Here is a 23,913-nt window from a genome sequence, read left to right on the forward strand (position 1 = left end):
CCTATTGCAGATTCAGTCTTCCCAGCCTGGTGCAGGTCTACAATTTTGTTTCTGGTGTCCTTTGACAGCTCTTTGGTCTTGGCCATAGTGCAGTTTGGAGTGTGACTGTTTGAGGTTGTGGACAGGTGTCTTTTATTCTGATAACAAGTTCAAACAGGTGCCATTAATACAGGTAACGAGTGGAGGACAGAGGAGCCTCTTAAAGAATAAGCTACAGGTCTGTGAGAGCCAGAAATCTTGCTTGTTTGTAGGTGACCAAATACTTATTTTCCATCATAATTTGCAAATAAATTCATTAAAAATCCTACAATGTGATTTTCTTAATTTTTTTTCCCTCAATTTGTCTGTCATAGTTGACGTGTACCTATGATGAAAATTACAGGCCTCTCTCATCTTTTTAAGTGGGAGAACTTGCACAATTGGTGGCTGACTAAATACTTTTTTTCCCCACTGTATCTGTTCTGTTAGACCTTCTATTTCCTTTGTTAGTATGGACTCTTTTGACCTAAATTGCTTTTGTTTTCGAGGTGAGTACTGAATTCCATAGCCTCTAAAAGGCACATTTAAAGGTGTCCCATACAATAAGGGGATTTGCTGTACCTATGTTATGTTGGAAAAAATCAGTTATAAATTCCTCTTTCCTAGTTAAAAACAAGTTATCATCCAATAGGCTTTGATTAAATGTCCAATATCCTCGCCCACGTGGAAAATCAGTAAGAGTAATGTATATTCCAATGATATGATGGTCCGACCGCATTCTGTCCCCTATCAGGTGTTCTTAATGTTTTGTCCACTCAGTGTATGTCATGGAAAGAGCCGGTGTTCTTAATGTTTTGTCCACTCAGTGTATGTCATGGAAAGAGCAGGTGTTCTTAATGTACCGAGTCTCCTTTTACGTCAGCAGAATTCTAAATGTAATAACATTAATTGGAAAGCGGTATGGAATTTAAATAGAAAGTATTGTGTCACTAACAACGTCCGTGAAGTCTTTTAAAATTATTCACTTAATTTAAAAAAAAGTTTATTTTGTCAAATTGAAAATGAAACTAATGTATTTCATGTATTTGTACTAAGATTTTTTGGACATCTTGAGCATTTCCTTTTTAGAGCAACTGGTGCTAGAGTTCAGCTTGATGGGAAGGATGTTTGACTGTTATTTGATAATCAGGAATTGGATCAGAACAAAGTATAATGAATCTCTGTATTATGTATGGTCAATATTTTATACATACTGTAAATGCAAGTGGGCTAAAGAAAAGCCAAGATTCTCACTTTTAAAAACAGATGTTTTTTTATGCAGCATACAAATAAAAGGTAAAGCAAAGCGAACCCTAAACGCCTGTGAAGCCTTTACCGTTGTTTAAATGTATATACCCCTGTGTATAAAGTTAGTATTTATTTGTATACTGGGTTGTAAAGTATGACTGTATATTATGTTATATTTGTTGTTAATGTAAAAAATTAAATAATGTACTAAGATGTTATTTAATGCCTTCTAAACCAAACTCTAAACTTATTACTGGGCAATATTTTTAAAAGTATTGAACTAACCTTTGAACTTCAATAGTTCCCATGGTTTCGTAGGCAAAGTCACATTTGTTGTCGATCTCAATGGCCTTGCTGATGAGGTCCAGGCCCAGGTCCAAGTCCTGCTTCCACTGGAGCTGCAACAACCTGAACACACACAGGAATTACTACAGATCCACAGGCCTCTGCCCCTCTACCTCCTCACACCAGGGGCCTCATTTATAACTATACTCAAACATTACTACAGATCCACAGGCCTCTGCCCCTCTACCTCCTCACACCAGGGGCCTCATTTATAACTATACTCAAACATTACTACAGATCCACAGGCCTCTGCCCCTCACAACCTCCTCACACCAGGGGCCTCATTTATAACTATACTCAAACATTACTACAGATCCACAGGCCTCTGCCCCTCTACCTCCTCACACCAGGGGCCTCATTTATAACTATACTCAAACATTACTACAGATCCACAGGCCTCTGCCCCTCTACCTCCTCACACCAGGGGCCTCATTTATTACTATACTCAAACATTACTACAGATCCACAGGCCTCTGCCCCTCACAACCTTCTCACACCAGGGGCCTCATTTATAACTATTGCGTAAATCTAACACTAAATATCTGCGTGCACGAAACTGTGCGTATGCATGGTCTAAAGTTTGCGGGAGGATAAGCACATTCTCATGTCAAGTTCAGTTTTTATAAATGCCAACTTTTGCGTGGAAACTGGCGCACGCATGTTTTGCGGCATTATTTGTGTGTACACAACGTTTACAAATGAGGCCCCTGGGATGCCCCTCATCTCAAGGACCAGGGATGCCCCTCCCATCCACCTCATGGAGGTTATAGAAACAGAATCCATCAATGCAATGCGTGACATTACTACAGTGATAACCCTGTTAACAGTAAAAGCAGACTAACTCACCCCTTGTGGACGTACACTACCGGTCAAACGTTTGGACACCTACTCATTCAAGGGTTTTTCTTTATTTTTTACTATTTTCTACATTGTAGAATAATAGTGAAGACATCAAAACTATGAAATAACACATATGGAATCATGTAGTAACCCAAAAAGTGTTAAATCAAAATATATTTTATATTTGAGATTCTTCAAATAGCCACCCTTTGCCTTGATGACAGCTTTGCACACTCTTGGCATTCTCTCAACCAGCTTCATGAGGTAGTCACCTGGAATGCATTTCAATTAACAGGTGTACCTTCTTAAAAGTTAATTTGTGGAATTCCTTTCCTTCTTAATGCGTTTGAGCCAATCAGTTGTGTTGTGACAAGGTAGGGGGGTATACAGAAGATAGCCCTATTTGGTAAAAGACCAAGTCCGTATTATGGCAAGAACAGCTCAAATAAGCAGTGCAGTCGCAAAAACCATCAAGAGCTATGATGAAACTAGCTCTCATGAGGACCACCACAGGAATGGAAGACCCAGAGTTACCTCTGCTGCAGAGGATAAGTTCATTAGAGTTAACTGCACCTCAGATTGCAGCCCAAATAAATGCTTCACAGAGTTCAAGGGAGGTCAGGGGATTGTGGAGGCCAGGTCATCTGATGCAGCACTCCATCACTCTCCTTCTTGGTCAAATAGCCCATACACAGCCTGGAGGTGTGTTGGATCATTATCCTGTTGAAAAACAAATGATAGCGGGACTAAGCCCAAACCAGATGAGATGGCGTATCGCTGAAGAATGCTGTGGTAGCCATGCTGGTTAAGTGGGCCTTGAATTCTAAATAAATCACAGACAGTGTTACCAGCAAAGCACCCCCACACCATCATACATCCTCCTCCATGCTTCATGGTGGGAACCACACATGCGGAGATCATCCGTTCACCTACTCTGCGTCTCACAAAGACACATTGGAACCAAAACTCAAATTTGGACTCATCAGACCAAAGGACAGATTTCCACCGGTCTAATGTCCATTGCTTGTCTTATTGGTGTCCTTTAGTAGTGGTTTCTTTGCAGCAATTCGACCATGAAGGCCTGATTCACACAGTCTCCTCTGAACAGTTGATGTTGAAATGTGTCTGGTACTTGAACTCTGTCAAGCATTTATTTGGGCTGCAATTTCCGAGGCTGGTAACTCTAATGAACTCATCCTCTGCAGCAGAGGTACCTCTGGGTCTTCCATTCCTGTGGCGGTCCTCATGAGAGCCAGTTTCATAATAGCGCTTGATGGTTTTTGCGACTGCACTTGAAGAAACGTTCAAAGTTCTTGACATTTTCCGTATTGACTGACCTTCATGTCTTAAAGTAATGATGGACTGTCGTTTCTCTTTGCTTATTTGAGCTGTTCTTGCCATAATATGGACTTGGTCTTTTACCAAATAGGGCCATCTTCTGTATACCACCCCTACCTTGTCATAACACAACTGATTGGCTCAAATGCATTAAGGAAAGAAATTCCACAAATTAACTTTCAACAAGGTAAACCTGTTAATTGAAATGCATTCCAGGTGACTACCTCAGGAAGCTGGTTGAGAGAATTGCCAAAGTGTGGAAAGCTGTCATCAAGGCAAAGGGTGGCTATTTGAAGAATCTCAAATATAAAATATATTTTGATTTGTTTAACACTTTTTTGGTTACATGATTCCATATGTGTTATTTCATAGTTTTGATGTCTTCACTATTATTCTACAATGTAGAAAATAGTAAAAATAAAGAAAAACCCTTGAATGAGTAGGTGTCCAAACTTTTGACTGGTACTGTATGTTGTAGCGTTGTGAGACTAACTCAACCCTTGTGGACGTATGTTGTAACGTTGTCTGGCTAACTCACCCCTTGTGGACGTATGTTGTAGCGTTGTCTGGCTAACTCACCCCTTGTGGACGTATGTTGTAGCGTTGTCAGGCTAACTCACCCCTTGTGGACGTATGTTGTAGCGTTGTCTGGCTAACTCACCCCTTGTGGACGTATGTTGTAGCGTTGTCAGGCTAACTCACCCCTTGTGGACGTATGTTGTAGCGTTGTCTGGCTAACTCACCCCTTGTGGACGTATGTTGTAGCGTTGTGAGACTAACTCACCCCTTGTGGACGTATGTTGTAACGTTGTCTGGCTAACTCACCCCTTGTGGACGTATGTTGTAGCGTTGTCTGGCTAACTCACCCCTTGTGGACGTATGTTGTAGCGTTGTCTGGCTAACTCACCCCTTGTGGACGTATGTTGTAGCGTTGTCTGGCTAACTCACCCCTTGTGGACGTATGTTGTAGCGTTGTGAGACTAACTCACCCCTTGTGGACGTATGTTGTAGCGTTGTCTGGCTAACTCACCCCTTGTGGACGTATGTTGTAGCGTTGTCTGGCTAACTCACCCCTTGTGGACGTATGTTGTAGCGTTGTGAGACTAACTCACCCCTTGTGGACGTATGTTGTAGCGTTGTCTGGCTAACTCACCCCTTGTGGACGTATGTTGTAGCGTTGTCTGGCTAACTCACCCCTTGTGGACGTATGTTGTAGCGTTGTCTGGCTAACTCACCCCTTGTGGACGTATGTTGTAGCGTTGTCTGGCTAACTCACCCCTTGTGGACGTATGTTGTAGCGTTGTCAGGCTAACTCACCCCCTTGTGGACGTATGTTGTAGCGTTGTCTGGCTAACTCACCCCTTGTGGACGTATGTTGTAGCGTTGTCTGGCTAACTCACCCCTTGTGGACGTATGTTGTAGCGTTGTCTGGCTAACTCACCCCTTGTGGACGTATGTTGTAACGTTGTCAGACTAACTCACCCCTTGTGGACGTATGTTGTAGCGTTGTGAGACTAACTCACCCCTTGTGGACGTATGTTGTAGCGTTGTCTGGCTAACTCACCCCTTGTGGACGTATGTTGTAGCGTTGTCAGACTAACTCACCCCTTGTGGACGTATGTTGTAGCGTTGTGAGACTAACTCACCCCTTGTGGACGTATGTTGTAGCGTTGTCTGGCTAACTCACCCCTTGTGGACGTATGTTGTAGCGTTGTCTGGCTAACTCACCCCTTGTGGACGTATGTTGTAGCGTTGTCTGGCTAACTCACCCCTTGTGGACGTATGTTGTAGCGTTGTCTGGCTAACTCACCCCTTGTGGACGTATGTTGTAGCGTTGTGAGACTAACTCACCCCTTGTGGACGTATGTTGTAGCGTTGTGAGACTAACTCACCCCTTGTGGACGTATGTTGTAGCGTTGTGAGACTAACTCACCCCTTGTGGACGTATGTTGTAACGTTGTCTGGCTAACTCACCCCTTGTGGACGTATGTTGTAGCGTTGTCTGGCTAACTCACCCCTTGTGGACGTATGTTGTAGCGTTGTGAGACTAACTCACCCCTTGTGGACGTATGTTGTAGCGTTGTCTGGCTAACTCACCCCTTGTGGACGTATGTTGTAGCGTTGTCAGACTAACTCACCCCTTGTGGACGTATGTTGTAGCGTTGTCTGGCTAACTCACCCCTTGTGGACGTATGTTGTAGCGTTGTGAGACTAACTCACCCCTTGTGGACGTATGTTGTAGCGTTGTGAGACTAACTCACCCCTTGTGGACGTATGTTGTAGCGTTGTGAGACTAACTCACCCCTTGTGGACGTATGTTGTAGCGTTGTCTGGCTAACTCACCCCTTGTGGACGTATGTTGTAGCGTTGTCTGGCTAACTCACCCCTTGTGGACGTATGTTGTAGCGTTGTCTGGCTAACTCACCCCTTGTGGACGTATGTTGTAGCGTTGTCTCGCTAACTCACCCCCTTGTGGACGTATGTTGTAGCGTTGTCTGGCTAACTCACCCCTTGTGGACGTATGTTGTAGCGTTGTCTGGCTAACTCACCCCTTGTGGACGTATGTTGTAGCGTTGTCTGGCTAACTCACCCCTTGTGGACGTATGTTGTAGCGTTGTGAGACTAACTCACCCCTTGTGGACGTATGTTGTAACGTTGTCGAGACTAACTCACCCCTTGTGGACGTATGTTGTAGCGTTGTCTGGCTAACTCACCCCTTGTGGACGTATGTTGTAGCGTTGTCTGGCTAACTCACCCCTTGTGGACGTATGTTGTAGCGTTGTCTGGCTAACTCACCCCTTGTGGACGTATGTTGTAGCGTTGTGAGACTAACTCACCCCTTGTGGACGTATGTTGTAGCGTTGTCTGGCTAACTCACCCCTTGTGGACGTATGTTGTAGCGTTGTCTGGCTAACTCACCCCTTGTGGACGTATGTTGTAGCGTTGTCTGGCTAACTCACCCCTTGTGGACGTATGTTGTAGCGTTGTCTGGCTAACTCACCCCTTGTGGACGTATGTTGTAGCGTTGTGTGACTAACTCACCCCTTGTGGACGTATGTTGTAGCGTTGTCGAGACTAACTCACCCCTTGTGGACGTATGTTGTAGCGTTGTCAGACTAACTCACCCCTTGTGGACGTATGTTGTAGCGTTGTCTGGCTAACTCACCCCTTGTGGACGTATGTTGTAGCGTTGTCTGGCTAACTCACCCCTTGTGGACGTATGTTGTAGCGTTGTGAGACTAACTCACCCCTTGTGGACGTATGTTGTAGCGTTGTCAGACTAACTCACCCCTTGTGGACGTATGTTGTAGCGTTGTGAGACTAACTCACCCCTTGTGGACGTATGTTGTAGCGTTGTGAGACTAACTCACCCCTTGTGGACGTATGTTGTAGCGTTGTCAGACTAACTCACCCCTTGTGGACGTATGTTGTAGCGTTGTGAGACTAACTCACCCCTTGTGGACGTATGTTGTAGCGTTGTGTGGCTAACTCACCCCTTGTGGACGTATGTTGTAGCGTTGTGAGACTAACTCACCCCTTGTGGACGTATGTTGTAGCGTTGTCTGGCTAACTCACCCCTTGTGGACGTATGTTGTAGCGTTGTCTGGCTAACTCACCCCTTGTGGACGTATGTTGTAGCGTTGTGTGGCTAACTCACCCCTTGTGGACGTATGTTGTAGCGTTGTGAGGCTAACTCACCCCTTGTGGACGTATGTTGTAGCGTTGTCGAGACTAACTCACCCCTTGTGGACGTATGTTGTAGCGTTGTGAGACTAACTCACCCCTTGTGGACGTATGTTGTAGCGTTGTCTGGCTAACTCACCCCTTGTGGACGTATGTTGTAGCGTTGTCTGGCTAACTCACCCCTTGTGGATGTATGTTGTAGCGTTGTCAGGCTAACTCACCCCCTTGTGGACGTATGTTGTAGCGTTGTCTGGCTAACTCACCCCTTGTGGACGTATGTTGTAGCGTTGTCAGGCTAACTCACCCCCTTGTGGACGTATGTTGTAGCGTTGTCTGGCTAACTCACCCCTTGTGGACGTATGTTGTAGCGTTGTCTGGCTAACTCACCCCTTGTGGACGTATGTTGTAGCGTTGTCTGGCTAACTCACCCCTTGTGGACGTATGTTGTAGCGTTGTCTGGCTAACTCACCCCTTGTGGACGTATGTTGTAGCGTTGTCGGCTAACTCACCCCTTGTGGACGTATGTTGTAGCGTTGTGAGACTAACTCACCCCTTGTGGACGTATGTTGTAGCGTTGTCTGGCTAACTCACCCCTTGTGGACGTATGTTGTAGCGTTGTCAGACTAACTCACCCCTTGTGGACGTATGTTGTAGCGTTGTGAGGCTAACTCACCCCTTGTGGACGTATGTTGTAGCGTTGTCTGGCTAACTCACCCCTTGTGGACGTATGTTGTAGCGTTGTCTGGCTAACTCACCCCCTTGTGGACGTATGTTGTAGCGTTGTCAGACTAACTCACCCCCTTGTGGACGTATGTTGTAGCGTTGTCTGGCTAACTCACCCCTTGTGGACGTATGTTGTAGCGTTGTCTGGCTAACTCACCCCTTGTGGACGTATGTTGTAGCGTTGTCTGACTAACTCACCCCTTGTGGACGTATGTTGTAGCGTTGTGAGGCTAACTCACCCCTTGTGGACGTATGTTGTAGCGTTGTCTGGCTAACTCACCCCTTGTGGACGTATGTTGTAGCGTTGTCTGGCTAACTCACCCCTTGTGGACGTATGTTGTAGCGTTGTCGGGCTAACTCACCCCTTGTGGACGTATGTTGTAGCGTTGTGAGGCTAACTCACCCCTTGTGGACGTATGTTGTAGCGTTGTGTGACTAACTCACCCCCTTGTGGACGTATGTTGTAGCGTTGTCTGGCTAACTCACCCCTTGTGGACGTATGTTGTAGCGTTGTGAGACTAACTCACCCCTTGTGGACGTATGTTGTAGCGTTGTGAGACTAACTCACCCCTTGTGGACGTATGTTGTAGCGTTGTGAGACTAACTCACCCCTTGTGGACGTATGTTGTAGCGTTGTGAGGCTAACTCACCCCTTGTGGACGTATGTTGTAGCGTTGTGAGACTAACTCACCCCTTGTGGACGTATGTTGTAGCGTTGTCTGAGACTAACTCACCCCTTGTGGACGTATGTTGTAGCGTTGTCTGGCTAACTCACCCCTTGTGGACGTATGTTGTAGCGTTGTCTGGCTAACTCACCCCTTGTGGACGTATGTTGTAGCGTTGTGAGGCTAACTCACCCCTTGTGGACGTATGTTGTAGCGTTGTCTGGCTAACTCACCCCTTGTGGACGTATGTTGTAGCGTTGTCAGACTAACTCACCCCCTTGTGGACGTATGTTGTAGCGTTGTCTGGCTAACTCACCCCCTTGTGGACGTATGTTGTAGCGTTGTGAGACTAACTCACCCCCTTGTGGACGTATGTTGTAGCGTTGTTGGCTAACTCACCCCTTGTGGACGTATGTTGTAGCGTTGTCTGACTAACTCACCCCTTGTGGACGTATGTTGTAGCGTTGTCTGGCTAACTCACCCCTTGTGGACGTATGTTGTAGCGTTGTCTGGCTAACTCACCCCTTGTGGACGTATGTTGTAGCGTTGTCTGGCTAACTCACCCCTTGTGGACGTATGTTGTAGCGTTGTCTGGCTAACTCACCCCTTGTGGACGTATGTTGTAGCGTTGTCTGGCTAACTCACCCCTTGTGGACGTATGTTGTAGCGTTGTCTGGCTAACTCACCCCTTGTGGACGTATGTTGTAGCGTTGTCTGGCTAACTCACCCCTTGTGGACGTATGTTGTAGCGTTGTGAGACTAACTCACCCCTTGTGGACGTATGTTGTAGCGTTGTGAGACTAACTCACCCCTTGTGGACGTATGTTGTAGCGTTGTGAGACTAACTCACCCCTTGTGGACGTATGTTGTAGCGTTGTCTGGCTAACTCACCCCTTGTGGACGTATGTTGTAGCGTTGTCTGGCTAACTCACCCCTTGTGGACGTATGTTGTAGCGTTGTCAGACTAACTCACCCCTTGTGGACGTATGTTGTAGCGTTGTGAGACTAACTCACCCCCTTGTGGACGTATGTTGTAGCGTTGTCTGGCTAACTCACCCCTTGTGGACGTATGTTGTAGCGTTGTGTGACTAACTCACCCCTTGTGGACGTATGTTGTAGCGTTGTGAGACTAACTCACCCCTTGTGGACGTATGTTGTAGCGTTGTGAGACTAACTCACCCCTTGTGGACGTATGTTGTAGCGTTGTGTGGCTAACTCACCCCTTGTGGACGTATGTTGTAGCGTTGTCGAGACTAACTCACCCCTTGTGGACGTATGTTGTAGCGTTGTCTGGCTAACTCACCCCTTGTGGACGTATGTTGTAGCGTTGTCTGGCTAACTCACCCCTTGTGGACGTATGTTGTAGCGTTGTGAGACTAACTCACCCCTTGTGGACGTATGTTGTAGCGTTGTGTGGCTAACTCACCCCTTGTGGACGTATGTTGTAGCGTTGTGTGACTAACTCACCCCTTGTGGACGTATGTTGTAGCGTTGTGAGACTAACTCACCCCTTGTGGACGTATGTTGTAGCGTTGTCTGGCTAACTCACCCCTTGTGGACGTATGTTGTAGCGTTGTCTGGCTAACTCACCCCTTGTGGACGTATGTTGTAGCGTTGTGCAGACTAACTCACCCCTTGTGGACGTATGTTGTAGCGTTGTCTGGCTAACTCACCCCTTGTGGACGTATGTTGTAGCGTTGTCTGGCTAACTCACCCCTTGTGGACGTATGTTGTAGCGTTGTCTGGCTAACTCACCCCTTGTGGACGTATGTTGTAGCGTTGTCTGGCTAACTCACCCCTTGTGGACGTATGTTGTAGCGTTGTCTGGCTAACTCACCCCTTGTGGACGTATGTTGTAGCGTTGTCAGACTAACTCACCCCTTGTGGACGTATGTTGTAGCGTTGTCTGGCTAACTCACCCCTTGTGGACGTATGTTGTAGCGTTGTGAGGCTAACTCACCCCTTGTGGACGTATGTTGTAGCGTTGTCTGGCTAACTCACCCCTTGTGGACGTATGTTGTAGCGTTGTCTGGCTAACTCACCCCTTGTGGACGTATGTTGTAGCGTTGTCTGGCTAACTCACCCCTTGTGGACGTATGTTGTAGCGTTGTCTGGACTAACTCACCCCTTGTGGACGTATGTTGTAGCGTTGTCTGGCTAACTCACCCCTTGTGGACGTATGTTGTAGCGTTGTCTGGCTAACTCACCCCTTGTGGACGTATGTTGTAGCGTTGTCAGACTAACTCACCCCTTGTGGACGTATGTTGTAGCGTTGTCTGGCTAACTCACCCCTTGTGGACGTATGTTGTAGCGTTGTCAGGCTAACTCACCCCCTTGTGGACGTATGTTGTAGCGTTGTGAGACTAACTCACCCCTTGTGGACGTATGTTGTAGCGTTGTGAGACTAACTCACCCCTTGTGGACGTATGTTGTAGCGTTGTCTGGCTAACTCACCCCTTGTGGACGTATGTTGTAGCGTTGTGAGACTAACTCACCCCTTGTGGACGTATGTTGTAGCGTTGTCAGACTAACTCACCCCTTGTGGACGTATGTTGTAGCGTTGTGAGACTAACTCACCCCTTGTGGACGTATGTTGTAGCGTTGTCTGGCTAACTCACCCCTTGTGGACGTATGTTGTAGCGTTGTCTGGCTAACTCACCCCTTGTGGACGTATGTTGTAGCGTTGTCTGGCTAACTCACCCCTTGTGGACGTATGTTGTAGCGTTGTGAGACTAACTCACCCCTTGTGGACGTATGTTGTAGCGTTGTGAGACTAACTCACCCTTGTGGACGTATGTTGTAGCGTTGTCTGGCTAACTCACCCCTTGTGGACGTATGTTGTAGCGTTGTCTGGCTAACTCACCCCTTGTGGACGTATGTTGTAGCGTTGTCTGGCTAACTCACCCCTTGTGGACGTATGTTGTAGCGTTGTCAGACTAACTCACCCCTTGTGGACGTATGTTGTAGCGTTGTCTGGCTAACTCACCCCTTGTGGACGTATGTTGTAGCGTTGTGAGACTAACTCACCCCTTGTGGACGTATGTTGTAGCGTTGTCGTGACTAACTCACCCCTTGTGGACGTATGTTGTAGCGTTGTCTGGCTAACTCACCCCTTGTGGACGTATGTTGTAGCGTTGTCTGGCTAACTCACCCCTTGTGGACGTATGTTGTAGCGTTGTCGAGACTAACTCACCCCTTGTGGACGTATGTTGTAGCGTTGTCTGGCTAACTCACCCCTTGTGGACGTATGTTGTAGCGTTGTCTGGCTAACTCACCCCCTTGTGGACGTATGTTGTAGCGTTGTCTGGCTAACTCACCCCTTGTGGACGTATGTTGTAGCGTTGTCTGGCTAACTCACCCCTTGTGGACGTATGTTGTAGCGTTGTGTGACTAACTCACCCCTTGTGGACGTATGTTGTAACGTTGTGAGACTAACTCACCCCCTTGTGGACGTATGTTGTAGCGTTGTCAGACTAACTCACCCCTTGTGGACGTATGTTGTAGCGTTGTCTGGACTAACTCACCCCTTGTGGACGTATGTTGTAGCGTTGTGAGACTAACTCACCCCTTGTGGACGTATGTTGTAGCGTTGTCTGGCTAACTCACCCCTTGTGGACGTATGTTGTAGCGTTGTGTGACTAACTCACCCCTTGTGGACGTATGTTGTAGCGTTGTCTGGCTAACTCACCCCTTGTGGACGTATGTTGTAGCGTTGTCTGGCTAACTCACCCCTTGTGGACGTATGTTGTAGCGTTGTCTGGCTAACTCACCCCTTGTGGACGTATGTTGTAGCGTTGTGAGACTAACTCACCCCTTGTGGACGTATGTTGTAGCGTTGTGAGGCTAACTCACCCCTTGTGGACGTATGTTGTAGCGTTGTCTGGCTAACTCACCCCTTGTGGACGTATGTTGTAGCGTTGTCTGGCTAACTCACCCCTTGTGGACGTATGTTGTAGCGTTGTCTGGCTAACTCACCCCTTGTGGACGTATGTTGTAGCGTTGTCAGGCTAACTCACCCCTTGTGGACGTATGTTGTAGCGTTGTCTGACTAACTCACCCCTTGTGGACGTATGTTGTAGCGTTGTCAGACTAACTCACCCCTTGTGGACGTATGTTGTAGCGTTGTGTGACTAACTCACCCCTTGTGGACGTATGTTGTAGCGTTGTCTGGCTAACTCACCCCTTGTGGACGTATGTTGTAGCGTTGTCTGGCTAACTCACCCCTTGTGGACGTATGTTGTAGCGTTGTCGGACTAACTCACCCCTTGTGGACGTATGTTGTAGCGTTGTCTGGCTAACTCACCCCTTGTGGACGTATGTTGTAGCGTTGTCAGGCTAACTCACCCCTTGTGGACGTATGTTGTAGCGTTGTCAGGCTAACTCACCCCTTGTGGACGTATGTTGTAGCGTTGTCTGGCTAACTCACCCCTTGTGGACGTATGTTGTAGCGTTGTCAGACTAACTCACCCCTTGTGGACGTATGTTGTAGCGTTGTCAGGCTAACTCACCCCTTGTGGACGTATGTTGTAGCGTTGTCGGGCTAACTCACCCCTTGTGGACGTATGTTGTAGCGTTGTGAGGCTAACTCACCCCTTGTGGACGTATGTTGTAGCGTTGTCTGGCTAACTCACCCCTTGTGGACGTATGTTGTAGCGTTGTGTGGCTAACTCACCCCTTGTGGACGTATGTTGTAGCGTTGTCTGGCTAACTCACCCCTTGTGGACGTATGTTGTAGCGTTGTGAGACTAACTCACCCCCTTGTGGACGTATGTTGTAGCGTTGTGAGGCTAACTCACCCCTTGTGGACGTATGTTGTAGCGTTGTGAGACTAACTCACCCCTTGTGGACGTATGTTGTAGCGTTGTGAGGCTAACTCACCCCTTGTGGACGTATGTTGTAGCGTTGTCTGGCTAACTCACCCCTTGTGGACGTATGTTGTAGCGTTGTCAGGCTAACTCACCCCTTGTGGACGTATGTTGTAGCGTTGTCTGGACTAACTCACCCCTTGTGGACGTATGTTGTAGCGTTGTGAGGCTAACTCACCCCTTGTGGACGTATGTTGTAGCGTTGTCTGGCTAACTCACCCCTTGTGGACGTATGTTGTAGCGTTGTCAGGCTAACTCACCCCTTGTGGACGTATGTTGTAAGCGTTGTCTGACTAACTCACCCCTTGTGGACGTATGTTGTAGCGTTGTCTGGCTAACTCACCCCTTGTGGACGTATGTTGTAGCGTTGTGAGACTAACTCACCCCTTGTGGACGTATGTTGTAGCGTTGTGAGACTAACTCACCCCTTGTGGACGTATGTTGTAGCGTTGTCTGGCTAACTCACCCCTTGTGGACGTATGTTGTAGCGTTGTCTGGCTAACTCACCCCTTGTGGACGTATGTTGTAGCGTTGTCTGGCTAACTCACCCCTTGTGGACGTATGTTGTAGCGTTGTCTGGCTAACTCACCCCTTGTGGACGTATGTTGTAGCGTTGTCTGGCTAACTCACCCCTTGTGGACGTATGTTGTAGCGTTGTCTGGACTAACTCACCCCTTGTGGACGTATGTTGTAGCGTTGTCTGGCTAACTCACCCCTTGTGGACGTATGTTGTAGCGTTGTCTGGCTAACTCACCCCTTGTGGACGTATGTTGTAGCGTTGTCTGGCTAACTCACCCCTTGTGGACGTATGTTGTAGCGTTGTCTGGCTAACTCACCCCTTGTGGACGTATGTTGTAGCGTTGTCTGGCTAACTCACCCCTTGTGGACGTATGTTGTAGCGTTGTCTGGAGCTAACTCACCCCTTGTGGACGTATGTTGTAGCGTTGTCTGGCTAACTCACCCCTTGTGGACGTATGTTGTAGCGTTGTGAGACTAACTCACCCCTTGTGGACGTATGTTGTAGCGTTGTCAGGCTAACTCACCCCTTGTGGACGTATGTTGTAGCGTTGTCTGGCTAACTCACCCCTTGTGGACGTATGTTGTAGCGTTGTCTGGCTAACTCACCCCTTGTGGACGTATGTTGTAGCGTTGTCTGAGCTAACTCACCCCTTGTGGACGTATGTTGTAGCGTTGTCTGGCTAACTCACCCCTTGTGGACGTATGTTGTAGCGTTGTGTGACTAACTCACCCCTTGTGGACGTATGTTGCTAGCGTTGTCTGGCTAACTCACCCCTTGTGGACGTATGTTGTAGCGTTGTCTGGCTAACTCACCCCTTGTGGACGTATGTTGTAGCGTTGTCTGGCTAACTCACCCCTTGTGGACGTATGTTGTAGCGTTGTCTGGCTAACTCACCCCTTGTGGACGTATGTTGTAGCGTTGTGAGGCTAACTCACCCCTTGTGGACGTATGTTGTAGCGTTGTCTGGCTAACTCACCCCTTGTGGACGTATGTTGTAACGTTGTCTGGCTAACTCACCCCCTTGTGGACGTATGTTGTAAGCGTTGTCTGGCTAACTCACCCCTTGTGGACGTATGTTGTAGCGTTGTGAGACTAACTCACCCCTTGTGGACGTATGTTGTAGCGTTGTCTGGCTAACTCACCCCTTGTGGACGTATGTTGTAGCGTTGTCTGGCTAACTCACCCCTTGTGGACGTATGTTGTAGCGTTGTGTGGCTAACTCACCCCTTGTGGACGTATGTTGTAGCGTTGTCAGGCTAACTCACCCCTTGTGGACGTATGTTGTAGCGTTGTGAGACTAACTCACCCCTTGTGGACGTATGTTGTAGCGTTGTCTGGCTAACTCACCCCTTGTGGACGTATGTTGTAGCGTTGTCAGACTAACTCACCCCTTGTGGACGTATGTTGTAGCGTTGTCAGACTAACTCACCCCTTGTGGACGTATGTTGTAGCGTTGTCAGACTAACTCACCCCTTGTGGACGTATGTTGTAGCGTTGTGAGACTAACTCACCCCTTGTGGACGTATGTTGTAGCGTTGTCTGGCTAACTCACCCCTTGTGGACGTATGTTGTAGCGTTGTCTGACTAACTCACCCCTTGTGGACGTATGTTGTAGCGTTGTCTGGCTAACTCACCCCTTGTGGACGTATGTTGTAGCGTTGTCAGACTAACTCACCCCTTGTGGACGTATGTTGTAGCGTTGTGAGACTAACTCACCCCTTGTGGACGTATGTTGTAGCGTTGTGAGACTAACTCACCCCTTGTGGACGTATGTTGTAGCGTTGTCTGGCTAACTCACCCCTTGTGGACGTATGTTGTAGCGTTGTGAGACTAACTCACCCCTTGTGGACGTATGTTGTAGCGTTGTGTGACTAACTCACCCCTTGTGGACGTATGTTGTAGCGTTGTCTGGCTAACTCACCCCTTGTGGACGTATGTTGTAGCGTTGTCTGGCTAACTCACCCCTTGTGGACGTATGTTGTAGCGTTGTGAGACTAACTCACCCCTTGTGGACGTATGTTGTAGCGTTGTCTGGCTAACTCACCCCTTGTGGACGTATGTTGTAGCGTTGTGAGACTAACTCACCCCTTGTGGACGTATGTTGTAGCGTTGTCAGGCTAACTCACCCCTTGTGGACGTATGTTGTAGCGTTGTGAGACTAACTCACCCCTTGTGGACGTATGTTGTAGCGTTGTCTGAGCTAACTCACCCCTTGTGGACGTATGTTGTAGCGTTGTCTGGCTAACTCACCCCTTGTGGACGTATGTTGTAGCGTTGTCAGGCTAACTCACCCCTTGTGGACGTATGTTGTAGCGTTGTCTGGCTAACTCACCCCTTGTGGACGTATGTTGTAGCGTTGTCAGGACTAACTCACCCCTTGTGGACGTATGTTGTAGCGTTGTCTGGCTAACTCACCCTTGTGGACGTATGTTGTAGCGTTGTCTGGCTAACTCACCCCTTGTGGACGTATGTTGTAGCGTTGTCTGGCTAACTCACCCCTTGTGGACGTATGTTGTAGCGTTGTCTGGCTAACTCACCCCTTGTGGACGTATGTTGTAGCGTTGTCAGACTAACTCACCCCTTGTGGACGTATGTTGTAGCGTTGTGAGACTAACTCACCCCTTGTGGACGTATGTTGTAGCGTTGTCTGGCTAACTCACCCCTTGTGGACGTATGTTGTAGCGTTGTCTGGCTAACTCACCCCTTGTGGACGTATGTTGTAGCGTTGTCTGGCTAACTCACCCCTTGTGGACGTATGTTGTAGCGTTGTCTGGCTAACTCACCCCTTGTGGACGTATGTTGTAGCGTTGTCTGGCTAACTCACCCCTTGTGGACGTATGTTGTAGCGTTGTCGTGACTAACTCACCCCTTGTGGACGTATGTTGTAGCGTTGTCAGGCTAACTCACCCCTTGTGGACGTATGTTGTAGCGTTGTCTGAGCTAACTCACCCCTTGTGGACGTATGTTGTAGCGTTGTCAGGCTAACTCACCCCTTGTGGACGTATGTTGTAGCGTTGTGTGGCTAACTCACCCCCTTGTGGACGTATGTTGTAGCGTTGTGTGGCTAACTCACCCCTTGTGGACGTATGTTGTAGCGTTGTCTGGCTAACTCACCCCCTTGTGGACGTATGTTGTAGCGTTGTCTGGACTAACTCACCCCTTGTGGACGTATGTTGTAGCGTTGTCTGGCTAACTCACCCCTTGTGGACGTATGTTGTAGCGTTGTCTGGCTAACTCACCCCTTGTGGACGTATGTTGTAGCGTTGTCTGGCTAACTCACCCCTTGTGGACGTATGTTGTAGCGTTGTCTGGCTAACTCACCCCTTGTGGACGTATGTTGTAGCGTTGTCTGGCTAACTCACCCCCTTGTGGACGTATGTTGTAGCGTTGTCAGACTAACTCACCCCTTGTGGACGTATGTTGTAGCGTTGTGTGACTAACTCACCCCTTGTGGACGTATGTTGTAGCGTTGTCTGGCTAACTCACCCCTTGTGGACGTATGTTGTAGCGTTGTCTGAGCTAACTCACCCCTTGTGGACGTATGTTGTAGCGTTGTCTGGCTAACTCACCCCTTGTGGACGTATGTTGTAGCGTTGTGAGCTAACTCACCCCTTGTGGACGTATGTTGTAGCGTTGTCTGGCTAACTCACCCCTTGTGGACGTATGTTGTAGCGTTGTCTGGCTAACTCACCCCTTGTGGACGTATGTTGTAGCGTTGTCTGGCTAACTCACCCCTTGTGGACGTATGTTGTAGCGTTGTCTGACTAACTCACCCCTTGTGGACGTATGTTGTAGCGTTGTGTGGCTAACTCACCCCTTGTGGACGTATGTTGTAGCGTTGTCTGGCTAACTCACCCCTTGTGGACGTATGTTGTAGCGTTGTCTGGCTAACTCACCCCTTGTGGACGTATGTTGTAGCGTTGTCTGGCTAACTCACCCCTTGTGGACGTATGTTGTAGCGTTGTCTGGCTAACTCACCCCTTGTGGACGTATGTTGTAGCGTTGTCTGGCTAACTCACCCCTTGTGGACGTATGTTGTAGCGTTGTCTGGCTAACTCACCCCTTGTGGACGTATGTTGTAGCGTTGTCTGGCTAACTCACCCCTTGTGGACGTATGTTGTAGCGTTGTCTGGCTAACTCACCCCTTGTGGACGTATGTTGTAGCGTTGTCAGGCTAACTCACCCCTTGTGGACGTATGTTGTAGCGTTGTCTGGCTAACTCACCCCTTGTGGACGTATGTTGTAGCGTTGTCTGGCTAACTCACCCCTTGTGGACGTATGTTGTAGCGTTGTCTGGCTAACTCACCCCTTGTGGACGTATGTTGTAGCGTTGTCTGGCTAACTCACCCCCTTGTGGACGTATGTTGTAGCGTTGTCTAGACTAACTCACCCCTTGTGGACGTATGTTGTAGCGTTGTCTGGCTAACTCACCCCTTGTGGACGTATGTTGTAGCGTTGTCTGGCTAACTCACCCCTTGTGGACGTATGTTGTAGCGTTGTCTGGCTAACTCACCCCTTGTGGACGTATGTTGTGGCGTTGTCTGGCTAACTCACCCCTTGTGGACGTATGTTGTAGCGTTGTGAGACTAACTCACCCCTTGTGGACGTATGTTGTAGCGTTGTCTGGCTAACTCACCCCTTGTGGACGTATGTTGTAGCGTTGTGAGACTAACTCACCCCTTGTGGACGTATGTTGTAACGTTGTCTGGCTAACTCACCCCTTGTGGACGTATGTTGTAGCGTTGTCTGGCTAACTCACCCCTTGTGGACGTATGTTGTAGCGTTGTCTGGCTAACTCACCCCTTGTGGACGTATGTTGTAGCGTTGTCTGGCTAACTCACCCCTTGTGGACGTATGTTGTAGCGTTGTCTGGCTAACTCACCCCTTGTGGACGTATGTTGTAGCGTTGTCTGGCTAACTCACCCCTTGTGGACGTATGTTGTGGCGTTGTCTGGCTAACTCACCCCTTGTGGACGTATGTTGTAGCGTTGTCTGGCTAACTCACCCCTTGTGGACGTATGTTGTAGCGTTGTCTGGCTAACTCACCCCTTGTGGACGTATGTTGTAGCGTTGTCTGGCTAACTCACCCCTTGTGGACGTATGTTGTAGCGTTGTCTGGCTCCAGGTCAATGCACTTGTTGTACATCTGATCTGCCTTGCCAAACTGCTGCTGGTCAGTCAACGCCTGAATAACAGACACACAGGAGAAATGTTTCAGGGTGATTCACATACTAGAGTACATTTTAGGACAAATTTAATGAAATTAATAAAATTGAGCGAGAGATTTTAAGTTCTGTTAAACAATAAGTTTTTCAAGCAGCCATAATCTACTGCAGGTAAGATGTGATTTATTATTAGAACCTGGGTGGGTCCAGCCCTGAATGCTGATAGGCTGAAAGCCATGGTATATCAGACGGTATACCACGGTATGACAAAACATTTACTTTTACTCCTCTAAATACATTGGTAACCAGTTTATAATAGCGATAAGGGGGTGTGGTATATGGCCAATATACCACGGCTAAGGGCTGTATCCAGGCCTTGTGTCGTGACTAAGAACAGCCCTTAGTGGTATATTGGCTAGGAGAGACGGTGTTATTGGCTAGGAGAGACGGTGTTAATGACAGGAGAGACGGTGTTAATGACAGGAGAGACGGTGTTAATGACAGGAGAGACGGTGTTAATGACAGGAGAGACGGTGTTAATGACAGGAGAGACGGTGTTAATGACAGGAGAGACGGTGTTAATGACAGGAGAGACGGTGTTAATGACAGGAGAGACGGTGTTAATGATAGTGTACCTGACAGGTGAGACAGTGTTAATGACAGGTGAGACGGTGTTAATGACAGTGTTAATGACAGGTGAGACAGTGTTAATGACAGTGTACCTGACAGGTGAGACAGTGTTAATGACAGGTGAGACAGTGTTAATGACAGGTGAGACAGTGTTAATGACAGGTGAGACAGTGTTAATGACAGTGTACCTGACAGGTGAGACAGTGTTAATGACAGGTGAGACAGTGTTAATGACAGGTGAGACAGTGTTAATGACAGTGTACCTGACAGGTGAGACGGTATTAATGACAGGTGAGACAGTGTTAATGACAGTGTACCTGACAGGTGAGACAGTGTTAATGACAGGTGAGACGGTATTAATGACAGGTGAGACAGTGTTAATGACAGTGTACCTGACAGGTGAGACAGTGTTAATGACAGGTGAGACAGTGTTAATGACAGGTGAGACGGTATTAATGACAGGTGAGACAGTGTTAATGACAGTGTACCTGACAGGTGAGACAGTGTTAATGACAGGTGAGACGGTATTAATGACAGGTGAGACAGTGTTAATGACAGTGTACCTGACAGGTGAGACAGTGTTAATGACAGTGTACCTGACAGGTGAGACAGTGTTAAGACAGATGACAGGTGAGACGGTATTAATGACAGGTGAGACAGTGTTAATCGTAGACAGGAGACAGTGTTAATGACAGGTGAGACGGTATTAATGACAGGTGAGACAGTGTTAATGACAGTGTACCTGACAGGTGAGACAGTGTTAATGACAGTGTACCTGACAGGTGAGACGGTATTAATGACAGGTGAGACAGTGTTAATGACAGGTGAGACGGTATTAATGACAGGTGAGACAGTGTTAATGACAGTGTACCTGACAGGTGAGACAGTGTTAATGACAGGTGAGACGGTATTAATGACAGGTGAGACAGTGTTAATGACAGTGTACCTGACAGGTGAGACAGTGTTAATGACAGGTGAGACAGTGTTAATGACAGGTGAGACAGTGTTAATGACAGTGTACCTGACAGGTGAGACAGTGTTAATGACAGGTGAGACAGTGTTAATGACAGGTGAGACGGTATTAATGACAGGTGAGACAGTGTTAATGACAGTGTACCTGACAGGTGAGACAGTGTTAATGACAGGTGAGACGGTATTAATGACAGTGTACCTGACAGGTGAGACAGTGTTAATGACAGGTGAGACAGTGTTAATGACAGGTGAGACGGTATTAATGACAGGTGAGACAGTGTTAATGACAGTGTACCTGACAGGTGAGACAGTGTTAATGACAGTGTACCTGACAGGTGAGACGGTATTAATGACAGGTGAGACAGTGTTAATGACAGTGTACCTGACAGGTGAGACAGTGTTAATGACAGTGTACCTGACAGGTGAGACAGTGTTAATGACAGTGTACCTGACAGGTGAGACGGTATTAATGACAGGTGAGACAGTGTTAATGACAGGTGAGACGGTGTTAATGACAGGTGAGACAGTGTTAATGACAGTGTACCTGACAGGTGAGACAGTGTTAATGACAGACAGTGCACCTGTACATACAGAGCGTATTCCTACCTGTGCATAAAGAGCGTATCCCTCAGCACACTTGGGGAACCTCCTGACGATGTCCTCAAAGCCGTCCATGGCCGTCTGCACCTGGGACTGGCTGTTCCCAGTGTATGCTTGTCTGTACTGGGGGGAGGCACACAGACTAGCTGGTTAACCTCCATCATCAACACACATTTAGAATGCTTCATACTGCACCAACCTTAGAGAGCTATGCTCCATAATGACTTATCATAATGATTCAGCAAATGTACATTATCCCAGGGGCGTTGGAAGACACAATGTAAGTAACCTAATTTATGTCCCTCTTACTGCCCTGAATGCCTCTGCTGATCCTGCAGCTATTGTATGCAGTAATCATGTGCCTATGAACCAGAGTAATACTGTTAGGAAGTCCACTGTGTGCAGCTCACCCTGCACTAACATAAATAACCTGAGCATGTCTACCTCTGCTAAACTTCCCAGGAAAGCAATAAAAAACAATCAAGCATCTCAGAAAAGTGTTAGAAATAGCCCACGTTAACATATATAGCTTAAGAAACAAGGTTAATGTTCTGACAATTTCTGAAACTCACTTAGATAATACCTTTGATGATACAGTGGGTAGCAATACAAAGTTATAACATTTACAGAAAATATAGAAATGCCAACGGGGCGGTGTTGCGGTCTATATTCAGAACCACATTCCTGTAAAGCTTGGAGAGGATCTCATGTTAAATACTGTTGAAGTAATATGGCTACAGGTTCATTTGCCTCACCTAAAGCCCATTCTGGTGGGAAGCTGCTATAGACCACCAAGTGCTAACAGTCAGTATCTGGATAACATGGGTGAAATGCTTGATAATATATGTGATATCAATAGAGAGGTATACTTTCAGGGTGATTTAAATATTTACTGGCTTTCATCAGGCTGCCCACTCACGAGAAAGCTTCAAACTGTAACCAGTGCCTGCAACCTGGTTCAGGTTATCAATCAACCTACCAGGGTAGTTACAAACAGTACAGGAATGAAATCATCAACATGTATTGATCATATCTTTACTAATGCTGCAGAAATTTGATTGAATGCAGTATCCAAATCCATTGGATGTAGTGATCACAATATAGTAGCCATATCTAGGAAAACCAAAGTTCCAAAGGCTGCACCTAATATTGTGTATAAGAGGTCATACAACACGTTTTGTAGTGATTCCTATGTTGTTGATGTGAAGATATTTATTGGTCTGTGGTGTGTAATGACGAGCAACAAGACGCTGCACTTGACACTTTTATGAAATTGCTTATTTTATTGGTCACATACATGTGTTTAGCAAGATGTTATTGCAGGTGTAGCGAAATGCTTGTGCTTCTAGCTCCGACAGTGCAGTAATATCTAACAATTTCACAACACATACCCAATACACATCTAAGTAAGGAATGGAATTAAGAATATCTACACTACCGGTGAAAAGTTTAAGAACACCTACTCAGTTTTTCTTAATTTTTACTATTTTCTACATTGTAGAATAATAGTGAAGACATTAAAACTATGAAATAACACATATGGAATCATGTAGTAACCAAAAAAGTGTTAAACAAATCTAAATATATTTTATATTTGAGATCCTTCAAATAGCCACCTTTTGCCTTGTTGACAGCTTTGCACTCTTAGTTTTTCAGTCTCTAGGTCCCAGCTTTGATGCACCTGTACTGACCTCGCCTTCTGGATGATAGCGGGGTGAACAGGCAGTGGCTCGGGTGATTGCTGTCCTTGATTATCTTTTTGGCCTTCCTGTGACATCGGGTGCTGTATGTGTCCTGGAGGGCGGGTAGTTTTCCTCCGGTAATGCGTTGGGCAGACCGCACCACCCTCTGGAGAGCCCTGCGGCTGCGGGGGGTGCAGTTGCCGTACCAGGCGGTGATACAGCCCGACAGGATGCTCTCAATTGTGCATCTGTAAAAGTTGAGGGTTTTAGGTGCCAAGCCAAATTTCTTCAGCCTCCTGAGGTTGAAGAGGCTCTGTTGCGCCTTCTTCACCACACTGTCTGCGTGGGTGGACCATTTCAGTTAGTCAGTGATGTGTACGCCAAGGAACTTGAAGCTTTCCACCTTCTCCACTGCGGTCCCGTCGATGTGGATAGGGGGGTGCACCCTCTGCTGTTTCCTGAAGTCCACGATCATCTCCTTTGTTTTGTTGACGTTGAGTGAGAGGTTATTTTCCTGGCACCACACTCCCAGAGCCCTCACCTCCTCCCTGTAGGCTGTCTCATTGTTGATGGTAATCAAGCCTACTACTGTTGTGTCGTCTGCAAACTTGATGATTG

At 47.3% G+C, this 23,913-nt stretch overlaps 1 protein-coding gene across 1 annotated transcript in view; it reads right to left on the reverse strand.

Moving 5' to 3' along the window:
* LOC121576404 (mitochondrial import receptor subunit TOM70-like) overlaps positions 1 to 23,913 on the reverse strand; it is a 73,795-nt gene that overhangs the window by 5,778 nt on the left and 44,104 nt on the right. The window contains exons 9-11 of the mRNA XM_041889509.2: positions 21,620 to 21,736; positions 19,334 to 19,431; positions 1,552 to 1,674 (exon numbers count right to left, since the gene is read on the reverse strand). Of these exons, the coding sequence (XP_041745443.1) occupies positions 1,552 to 1,674; positions 19,334 to 19,431; positions 21,620 to 21,736 (338 nt within the window). The remainder of the gene's footprint in view (positions 1 to 1,551; positions 1,675 to 19,333; positions 19,432 to 21,619; positions 21,737 to 23,913) is intronic.

Source organism: Coregonus clupeaformis, unplaced genomic scaffold, assembly GCF_020615455.1.
Source record: "Coregonus clupeaformis isolate EN_2021a unplaced genomic scaffold, ASM2061545v1 scaf0028, whole genome shotgun sequence".
Taxonomy (NCBI): domain Eukaryota; kingdom Metazoa; phylum Chordata; class Actinopteri; order Salmoniformes; family Salmonidae; genus Coregonus; species Coregonus clupeaformis.